Source organism: Podarcis erhardii (assembly GCF_964252035.2).
Source record: "Podarcis erhardii genome assembly, chromosome: 5".
Taxonomy (NCBI): domain Eukaryota; kingdom Metazoa; phylum Chordata; class Lepidosauria; order Squamata; family Lacertidae; genus Podarcis; species Podarcis erhardii.
This window is the reverse complement of record NC_138509.1, coordinates 7,868,506-7,879,435: the sequence shown is the minus strand read 5'-3', so window position 1 is coordinate 7,879,435 and position 10,930 is coordinate 7,868,506. Positions and strand designations below refer to the sequence as shown.

General features: G+C 44.2%; 1 protein-coding gene across 1 annotated transcript; it reads left to right on the top strand.

The window, feature by feature from the left end:
* The first annotated feature begins 292 nt into the window (after window positions 1–292).
* LOC309342788 (potassium voltage-gated channel subfamily A member 1) lies at window positions 293–7,126 on the top strand. The gene is made up of 2 exons (XM_081863612.1): window positions 293–840; window positions 1,383–7,126. Exon 2 carries the CDS (start codon window positions 2,106–2,108, stop codon window positions 3,585–3,587), a length of 1,482 nt encoding a protein of 493 aa, XP_081719738.1. The 5' UTR covers window positions 293–840; window positions 1,383–2,105; the 3' UTR covers window positions 3,588–7,126.
* Window positions 7,127–10,930: the final 3,804 nt, after the last annotated feature.

The window sequence follows — 10,930 nt, the reverse complement described above, 5'->3', positions numbered from 1 at the left end:
TCCGCGCGAAGGTCGCGGAGGGGAGGCGGCGCGAAGGAGCCTCCCCAGCCCGCGGCCAAAGGTCTCGGCCGGCTGGCGTGGCCTGGGGGAAAGGACGCCCCCCACCCAGCCCCCCAGCCCGCGCCAGACGGCTCTCGCAACGCCCCGGCCGCCTGCCCGCTCGCCTTGCGCCCAGCTCTGTGCGCCCGGAGGTGGCTCGCCTTGGCCGCCGCCGTTGCGCGCCGTCCCCGCCGCCTGCCGGCCTGCCAGGTGCCGCGTGTCCTGCGGCGGCTGCCCCCGCCCCTCCCTCCCTCGGTGCTCCGGGGGGACCCGCGCGCAGGAGCAGCAATGCGCCTTGGCCAGTGTCCGCCTGAGCCGCGTCCGGGACGGGCGAGTGAGGAGAGGCAGCCGGCTGCCGAGGCCCCCGGATCCCGCTGGGTTTGGAGAAAAGAAGGGGACCCCCCGCACCACCACCACCCGGTCCCTCCTCCTCCTCCTCTTCCTCCTCCTCCTGCTCCTCCCCCTCCTCCCCTCGCCCACCCCCTCGATGCGCTGCCTGCCCATGCCTCCTCCTGAACTGCCAGCCTCCTCTCGCTGCAGCCCAATGAATATTTCGCTGTATGAATATTTCACCATCTCGCAGGCGGCTCTGTAAAGCGATCCGTAGATTCTCCCCGAGAGGGAGCAGGAGGAGGAGGCGGCGGCGGCGGCGAGTGTGCGCCGCTGCGCCTTGGATACTGCTGCTGCTGCAACTGCCAGGCGAAGAAGCGCCTTGACGCATTCCGGCCGGGGCTCGCTCGCTCCTCGCCTGCGCTGCTGCTGCTGCTGCTGCAACGGCCCCCGCCGGCCTCCCCGCGCCAGGTAAGGAAGGCTCCTCCGAGGCAATTTGCCTGCTCCTTGCAGCGCGGGGTTGGCTTCGGGGTGGGGGGCGCTGCTCAAAGAAGTGTGTGCGGTGGCACAGTTACTAGTTGCAAAGCCTTTTCTTTTCCGCGCGCTCTTTCCTCCACCCCCCGCGCCAATAAATATTTGGAGAGGTTTTTCTCCCCGGATTCTGTTCTTCTTAACAAGGATCGTGGTATTCCAACCCTTCTGTTTTTTGGTTTTTTTGCTCGTTCAGGCGGATGTGGGCTGTAAGGCAAAAATTGCGAAGCGGAGGAAGTCTTGTTAAGTAGGGATTGAGAAGCTGCGACGAGCAGGAACGCAGGACTTCGTGAAGGGCACCCATTCGAAATTCATGTGTGCATGGAAGTATGTTAATTTACGTTACCGGACTGCTGCTTTAAGGGTTGGGCTGCAGAAAAAGTTGCATGATGTTGGACAGCGCTGGAATTGCTGTGCATTTGTGTCTTGGGTAGGGGAGAGAGAGAGGTGTTTTTATGCATCTGCTTCTTGTCCCTTTACAGTATCTACCAGTTGCCTCGAAGTGAGCTTTATTCCTTAAAAACATAAAATAAAAACAAAGAGGAAGGGGCCATTCCGAGCAAAGTGGGAAGTCCGCGGATATTGCTGAGTCGGCATTTCAAGCAGTCTCCTTCCAGTCACCGTGCTTATTTATTTATTTTATTGAGGGGAAGTGTGTGACAGCAGCCGCAATACAACAGCAGCAGCAGCAGCAGCAGCAGCAGCAGCAGGGTCACATCCTGGAGGAAAACAAAAGGACTGCATTAAAAGACAGAAGGCAACTGCTCCGAAGGGACCCCAGTCTTGCTGTGTTGCATGTGTGTTAAGAGACCCCAGCCATCCTTTTGTCCTTTGATGAAGCTGGAAAACCTCTCTCCCTTTTTTCTTCCCAGCCTCCCCAATGACCAGCGCCCTATAGGTCCTTTCCCCGCCTAGCCTGGATGCCGTTCAACCTACCTCTCTTCCCTTATCCTTGAGCTTCCCAGCCCTAATCCCCATTCTCCATCCTGTTTTCCTGCTCTGGGAGCTGTCCACACCAAGGGCCTCACCTCTCCTTAGCCCCTCTCCATGCTGTGATTCTGCATCTATATCCAGTATCGGTCTCGTCTGAAGTCCTCAATTCTTCACTCTCCTTCAGCTCTGGCGGCTTCTGATCCCAGAACTCTTCTCCTTCCACATTCCATCACGTCTTCTAGTGAGTCTGTCGTTCCCACCCTGTAGCTGCCATGACGGTGATGGCCGGGGAGAATATGGACGAGACTTCTGCTTTGCCAGGTCACCCCCAGGACAGTTATCGACCTGGGGCCCACGATGACCACGAATGTTGTGAGAGGGTTGTGATCAACATTGCTGGCCTGAGATTTGAGACGCAGCTGAAGACCCTCGCTCAGTTTCCCAACACTTTGCTGGGAAATCCCAAGAAACGCATGCGATACTTTGACCCCCTGAGGAATGAATATTTCTTTGATCGGAACCGGCCCAGCTTTGATGCCATCCTCTATTACTACCAGTCTGGAGGGCGGCTTCGCAGGCCTGTTAACGTGCCTCTAGACATGTTCTCGGAGGAGATTAAGTTTTATGAACTGGGAGAGGAGGCCATGGAGAAGTTCCGGGAAGACGAAGGTTTCATCAAAGAGGAAGAGAGGCCCCTGCCTGAGAAGGAGTACCAACGGCAAGTATGGCTGCTCTTTGAATACCCCGAGAGCTCTGGGCCAGCTCGGATCATTGCAATAGTCTCCGTCATGGTGATCCTCATCTCTATAGTGATCTTTTGCCTGGAAACTTTGCCAGCGTTGAAAGAGGACAGGGAGTATATGGGACCCCGAAACCGCAGCGACAACTCGACAGTCTATTACAAGTCCAATATCTTTACTGATCCCTTCTTCGTGGTGGAGACTCTGTGCATCATATGGTTTTCTTTTGAATTGGTGGTGCGCTTTTTTGCCTGTCCCAGCAAAGCCGAGTTCTTCAAGAACATCATGAACTTCATTGACATAGTAGCCATCATCCCATACTTCATCACTCTGGGTACAGAGATGGCTGAGCAGGAGGGGCCTCAAAAGGGAGAGCAGGCCACTTCTCTGGCTATCCTGAGAGTCATCAGACTGGTAAGAGTCTTTAGAATCTTCAAACTCTCCAGACATTCTAAGGGCCTCCAGATTTTGGGACAAACCCTCAAAGCGAGCATGAGGGAGTTAGGGTTACTAATCTTTTTCCTCTTCATTGGGGTGATTTTGTTCTCCAGTGCGGTGTATTTTGCTGAAGCTGAGGAACCTGGCACCTATTTCGACAGCATCCCCGATGCTTTCTGGTGGGCAGTGGTATCCATGACCACTGTAGGATATGGTGACATGTACCCTGTGACAATTGGAGGCAAAATCGTGGGCTCCTTGTGTGCCATTGCTGGTGTGCTGACAATTGCCCTGCCTGTACCTGTCATTGTGTCCAACTTCAACTACTTCTACCACCGAGAAACAGAAGGGGAAGAACAGGCTCAGTTACTTAAAGTTAGCTCTCCTAATTTAGCATCTGACAGTGATCTGAGTCGCCGTAGCTCCTCCACAATCAGCAAATCTGAGTACATGGAAATTGAAGAGGATATGAATAATAGCATAGACAATTTTAGAGAGGCTAACCTCAGAACTGGCAACTACACCATAGCCAACCAAAACTGTGTTAATAAAAGCAAGCTGCTGACTGATGTTTAAAAACATGTAGAAAAGAGAAACATTGGCAGCTTGAAGACTTTAAGTGACCAGCAGTCACACTTTGTAGATGCTTTACTCTTCGAATGCTTTACCTCGTAAATGCATTGTTGCATTGCGAATTTTTGCTCAGCGATTCAATAAGCTTTCAGGATCCATGAAAGAATTTCACTTTTCCTTTTGTTTTCTTTTAAAAGGGTATTTTCCAAGTGGTGGAAATGGTTACTTATAACTCTTTGGACTAGCCTAGTTATAAATAGAAATTGTATGCTTCTAGCCCTAGACATTTCCCCATAACTTTTAAGTTTCCAACCGTTTTAAAAAATCAGCTCAAGAGGACTCTAAAAAAAAATAAAAATACTTAAAATATGCATGGATTCAAGGAAACGTTTCTACAAAACTGCACAGTGCATCCAAGAAAATGCATCAAAATAATATTCTGCAGTAATGTGCAGTAAGTATTTGTCATTCTTTAGACTGACCGACATATACTTTTCCTTCCTTTGTGAAAAGTTTTGTAGTTCTGATCTACAGATTCACACACAGCACCTTATGAAAATATGCCAGGTTTTTTTTTTTTTTTTGCTGTATACACTATTAAAATCGAAGAATTATTCTGTGTGTCGGGGGGAAGACTGAACATCTGCAATGCTGCTAAGGTCTCTTAAGTGCAGATGGTTTCAACATACTTTTTTCCCTTCTTCACAAATGGATGCAAAACTTTTTAGCCCCTTTGTTGCAAGATAGCACAATAGAATTTAATATAAGCATGTTTGACTTTGATACTATCTATTTTATAACTGCATGCCTGGAACATTACCTCAGATGATAGGGGATAAGGTTTTGTTTGAATTGATCTTCTTATAATAGGCCCTTTTTTTTTTGTTTCAATTTGCATTCACCAAAGTGCACTCCTTTTTATTTGTTAAGTATCTGATTAGTAACTTAAAAGTACTGTATTTAAGTGCATATGTTAGTCAAATGGGAACAATAACTTTTGGAGATCAAAGCATGTTTCAAATATTCAGCATTATGGCCTATTTGACTAAGGTGTAACTCAACATTAATTAATGCATGGTTTCAGTAATAAATACAAAAAAAAAAAAAGCTTGTTAGGATGAAGGCCAGGAAGAGAATACTAGAGAGACTTATTGTTTTCCTGCATTGCTCAGGGAAATGAGTTGGCTTCTGTCCAGGCCTTAATAGAAAGTAACATATCCCATCCCTTAAAGGGAAAGCTATATGGAAAATTAAGTCCAGTTTATATATAGCAATGTCTAAATATTCTGTATCTCCTAGAGCAGAAAAAAGGTGCAGAAGCATGCCTTTTGGTGCATTCTTAGAATGTAAAATGAAACTTATCGATTATATGCATCCAAATTGCAGCCCAGTTATTTTCGCAGTCATTGTTTGAACCTTAGAGACTTTTGTATTCCCCTAGGACTTGCTGAAGAGACTCAACCAATTGATTTTAGATAGTTGCTTAGTGCCTTTATCCTTACAGCCACTGGACTGCTGAAAGTGCCTCTATGAAAAGAGCTGAACCTGAGTAGGCATGGATGAGTCAATTGGGACAATAGCAGGATTCGACCATGCCAAATGCAGGCACAGCAGAAAAAGCCAGGGAGAGAGACAATGTGTAAAGCAGAGAGGCAGAAGAAGAGGGCACAGACTACCAGCACTCTTGCAGACCTAATTTCCTCCTGTACTCTGCACCCTGCAGCTGAGTGACATTGCAACCTAACATTTGCCTTTGACAAATGCTACTCCCGCAAGACCCAGTCTTCCCCCAGTTTGTTTATAGAGACTTCGCTGCACTCTGTGTTTGTTTTGTTTGTTTTTTTGTATTGGCCCATTCTTCCCCTGGTTTGGACTTTGGCAGCCTGGCATTCTACACTAGAGGAAGCAAGGGCCATCCTTCGCAGTCGCCTTAGCTATGCAAGGAGCAGCTTGGATGGAGGCACGTCGAATCTGTACACTTGCTCCTCTTAGAGGCTTCTGCTTTTCCAACGGAGCTCTCATCCTTTCCACCCAAATTCTCTTGGATTTTAAAATTTGACTCGCCTGAAGCTTTCCCATCCATTGTAACAACTCTCCTACTGTTGTGTTGGTTGAAGGTTGCAGCATTTTCTGAGAAGGCATTTTCTGCAATTATGCAAGTCTTGAAGCTATAGTCCATAGAAATCAATAAGTCCATTTTTATTTTTTTTACTGATATAGGCACTAATCTTTTTTTTTTTTTTTTTTACTTCTAAAAGTCAAAGTTGAGGCTCTTTCTTCCATGCTTAGCATGTGACCTTATATACCGAACCCTCTTTTCCATTATATAGATCCCAGGCCTCCATTCCATTCTCAGTATTCTATTTCTCAGCAGCTACGGATATCTAGCATTTACATTGGAAAAGGAGCATTAATTCTGCAGCTTTGCCCAAACCTGATATGTCAGGTAGACAGAAAGATGCAACTTTGTGACTTGTTTGGTTCAAAATGGTAGGAAGAACAGAAGGACCTCTTAAATACTTGACTGCAGCATATTCAGGAAAAAATAAATGTAGTTGATAGGAAACTCTACATTATTTTCCATTCTCAGTATCTAGTTTCTCCCCAATTTAGTCACAGTTTCCCCTGCTAGAGTGCTAGATTTGGTGGTCTACCTTGATTCCTCCAAACTCCTAAATTTAGGGAAGGTATTTGCCTGTTAAACTGACTTTGAACCTTGTGTGTAGTTATCTCAGCAATAATCAGCTCAGTGCCGTATGGGGTCTTTGATCAGGAAGTGCTACCTGAGAGAGGATGAGGCCTCAGTTGGGCAGCTGGTGAGTTTCTGTGTTGACTGGCTGGGTTATCCTCACCTTAGTTTTTTTGCTGGACTGATCCTTATTCTGCATGTTTAAGAGAAAGTATGCATGCCACGCAGCGGTTTGGTTTATGGCTTCCCCCTTTTGCTTTTGGCAGGGATAGGTGATTTTTAGGGCTTGTGGGGTGGCTTGGGGAATATGATTGTCGCTTACTCATTTATAACAAAGGGACTAGGCAAATATGGAGTGCAGGGAATAACTTCATGTAGCATAGGCATGCATTTCTTCCAGCAAGGTTTCTCCTCCCCTTAAAATCAGACTCAGTCCTTTGCACTAATACGTGCTGAAATGCGTTTGTAGGTCTGAAGGTGCACTAAACTACTGCCTGATTCTTAATACACCTTTTTGTTTTTAATTTCCTTTTCTGCCATATTTTGTTTTGGTGACTGATGGTTTCTCAAAAGTGAGTGGCTGTAGCTTGCCCCCAGTAGGAGTGATCTGAAAATGGACACGGCAAATCAAACTAGAGGCGAGAAACCTCATGGATTTGCTGGCATTCGGTTACTGCAGTGCTGTAGCAATGTCTCTCCATCCATTGGTGTGGACTCATGGTTTGCGATGTTGTGCTGACACAGTCCTTGGCTGTTCAGTATTTATTTGCTGATTCAGCAAGGGTGCGAATCAGGCTGTAGGCTTAGCAGGTTTAATTCAAGGAAGGGCAAGGGCAAAGTTTCCAAAGGCCTAGAATTACCGTATTTTTTGCACCATAACACTCACTTTTTTCCTCCTAGAAAGTAAGGGGAAATATCTGTGTGTGTTATGGAGGAAATGCCCACGGGTGGCATGCCTACGGATTTTCATCCTCTAAAAACTACGTGCGTGTTATGGTCGGGTGCGTGTTATAGAGCGAAAAATACGGTAGTTGGCGGGCGTTTCCTTAACATTGGTCTTACCTTAATCTTGACCTTGGTACAGAGGTGGCCTTTAAGTAAGAGCTGAGGAAGGGGCTGACTCCTGAAGTACGATTCACCGGGAAGCTCTTCAACACAAAGCTCACGGAAGTGAACAGAGATGTGCAAGGTCATTGCAGTGCTCTTGTGCTGTTCCCATTCATTTCAGGGTGGCCTGCGCAGGATAACTGGGCAGCGCTAGGCTAGTGCCCGTTGTGGGGGCGGGGGAGGCTGCTTGGATGTTCTGCTTTAGATACCAAAAAGGCTTGGAATGGCTCTTTTTTGGACATGGAAGCAACTAAAATCAACTGGGCGACATAAGCGGGAGATCATTGAATAGGAACACACTGCAGGGATACAATGCAGTCTCTCTTCCAAGGACAGGGAAGTTAGTGACTCCCCCCCCCCCCCAAATACTGACCCAAAACACGTATAGAAATAGAACTAACTGTGTAATGCCATATAGAAAGATTGGAGATAAAGGTACATAAGGCCACATTCTATCACTGTTATTATAAAACAAAATAAAAAATCCCCAAAGCAAATTTTAATTGAAATGGGAGTCCTTATCTCCTTAGCTCCTGTGAAATCAGTATATTTTCTTATCACATGTTATTATGGAGACCATTACTGACATACTTTTAAAAGGTGACATGGAAATAAGAGGATGTGTGTTATTCGTTCCAAGTGGAGTTCAACTCACATTGAATATTGTCGATTATTTCCATTAAAAGACCCATTTATTTTGATGACTGCTTGGCCTGATCTGTGCTAAGGGCAGGGGGAAAGGTAAACTTGCTCAGAGCCTATGTATACCACTTCAGACCACAGGTCACAGTTGTGTTTGGGCAGGGAGTATGTTGGAAACCTCCCCCCCCCAATGTCATTACACAATCTATCAGGGACAAGACTGGGCTGCAAACCATTTCTCTCATATCTGGACCTTGCTGTACATTTTTAGGCTGCAAATGAGACTGCATATGGCTGAATGACCCAAACCTTCCCTGCACATGGAAAATGAGTCTATTGGGAAGAAAGTTTCTAATACAACCTTCTTAACGTGTTAGTTTTCCTTGTTCCAAGAATTTACTTTTTCATGGTGGAGCACTGAATCATGCAAGCTCTTGTCTACAGTTGGAAGCCAAGCCAAGGTATACCACCTTGGCGACAATTAGTTTTCTATGTGCAGGGAGTTGTGTTTTTTTTTTGTTTTGTTTTTTTACAAAACATAATAATGTGATTCCTCCTGTCTCTAGTCTTATGTGGAACTGTCCAGAAAATGCTTTGCCATGTCACCTGCTGTTTGGGTAGGCCAGCCCTCTGTTCATACTAAATATCTGGTGTTGGGGCCTGAACAAATTAATTAGTCTAGCAGAGTCCTGTCCCCTAAACATTTAATTGCGGTTTCTATACCTATTCAGGTTTTTTTTGAGTCCTGACCTATCTGTTCAAGTCCACCATACAAATAAAGCTCTCAGCTGGCATGTAAATAATTACAAAACGGAGTATTTGGAGCTGAGCATTACAGTCCTTATTGAGGAAGCACACCGAGAAAGACAAGTGGAGCAATGTCTTCTATCCTTTCCCCTTAAGTTTTTTGTAGACATGCATTCACTTCTTAGTGCAGGATTTTGGGGTGTTTTGTGGGGTACCAAAACTACAGCACATGTGAAAGATGAGGCATAATGTACGATTTAAAAATAAAATTGAGGGACCGTTTAGTACATCTTGCCAAACCACAGTTCATATGATAGAAAATGCAAGCCCTGCAACACATCACAAACTTTGTTACATGGGTTAAGAAATTTGTCAGTTAACAAAAAATATTTTGCCCAGAAGGCTGAATATTCTTTATGGTTTCAATATTTTTTTTTTTTAAACAAAACTTTAAAAGGGTATGAGCTGAACACACAACACTTTCTCCTATGTGTAATTTCTGTAGTATTGTCAGACATAATCCAGAAAAGTAAAACCATATTAAAAGTTAAATTTCACTTCCCTTGTTAGGGAGCATTTGGTTCCATATGCAGTTAGAACTGATGATTCTATAGTTGGTCTTTTTAAATTAAATTTTAATTTCAGGACAGTTCTTTTTAAAAGACAGTTAGGTGACATAATTTTTTTTATATTCTGAAATACTTCTAGATATAAATCAGAATTAACCACTGTCTTTATTTTAATTGACAGATTTAAAAATATCTGTAACCCCCCCCCCATTTTCTTTCTGTGGGTGCTGAATAAATTAGGCCACAAATGTGCATATGATCAGGAAATAGCATGCCTTGCCTTTTTTCAAAGAATTGTAATGAATTTGAGATTTTTACTCCGATTTTGTTGGGAAAACAAATCCTTGTTCATATCTATGTTGATCAGTTGTTCCACTCCTCTAGTCGTACTATATATGATTTATACTTTTTAAAGTCTTCCCTGTCCAGCTGTCATTTGAACACAACTGAATTCTTTGGGAGTATATTTATATTTGATTAAATTGTTGCTTCAGTAGCATTTCTATAAATGTGACTGGAATCAAATGTATATTTTACTTTTGTACAAAAGTAAAAAAAAAGAGAGGATATTTTTGTGACTAAATTTAGCAAAGAAGAATACATTAGAACTTAACTTTGGTTTTCCAAGACATTTCTTAAACACACTTCCCCCCCCAGCACATTGGTTTGAAACTATGTAAATAACAGCTGTGGGTAGGAATGTATATGGATTCTTTGACATACCTCTCATTTAAACGATGCAGTATTACTGTTGAACAAGGTCACAGAATGGTTCTTTGCAGAAAAGTGCACCATCAGGGCAACAAACCATGGAAGCTGACATGGGTCTATTGATTTCCGTAATTTACAAATTGCTTACACTTTGAGTCAAGTATGTACCTCATTGTCATATTACTGCTGATTTGACTTAACCATAGCTGAAATGGTTTGGTTTGTCAACTTTTGAGACAGCAAATGTTATGAGTTTATATTTTAAACATATAAAATGCATAGTTTTCATCTATGCAATTTTACTTGCTTCTGTCACTTTTATCGTCTGTTCATACTTGGCATCTATTAAAGATAATTTTTAAGGATCTTATTCAGATATACTGTGGCTGGTTTATTGGAGTCCTGTTTTTCTCCTGTTCCTTCCCTTGGGGAGATTTTGGGAGTACATGGACGGCAAGAAAAGGGGTTTAGAAAACAAGATTGGTGGGATATTAGACCATGGAAATGTTAGGAAGAGGAAAATGCGAGAGAGGAGTCTGGGAGGGAAAGGAGACCATGGTCAGAGAGGAGATCTGCACAGTGGTGAAGACCTGCAGAGATTTCAAACAGCATATTGATACCAAATATTTGGCTACAGGCCTGTAGTAAAAGTGAAATGGGCTAGCTCCCCTTTTTTCCCTTACTTGATCTATATTCTTTTAAAAGAACTTTTGTGTGTGCTAGTGATTGGCACTGGGCTGTGCTGCTGGAGGAGGTGATGGAGGGGGTTAAGAACATTGGGTTGTGCTAGATCTGCAGTCATAAAAGAAAGCCCTGGTCCTTTGCTCCTGTGCGAGTGTAACATCTTAATCTCTATGATTGCTGAATCAAAATAAGGTAAT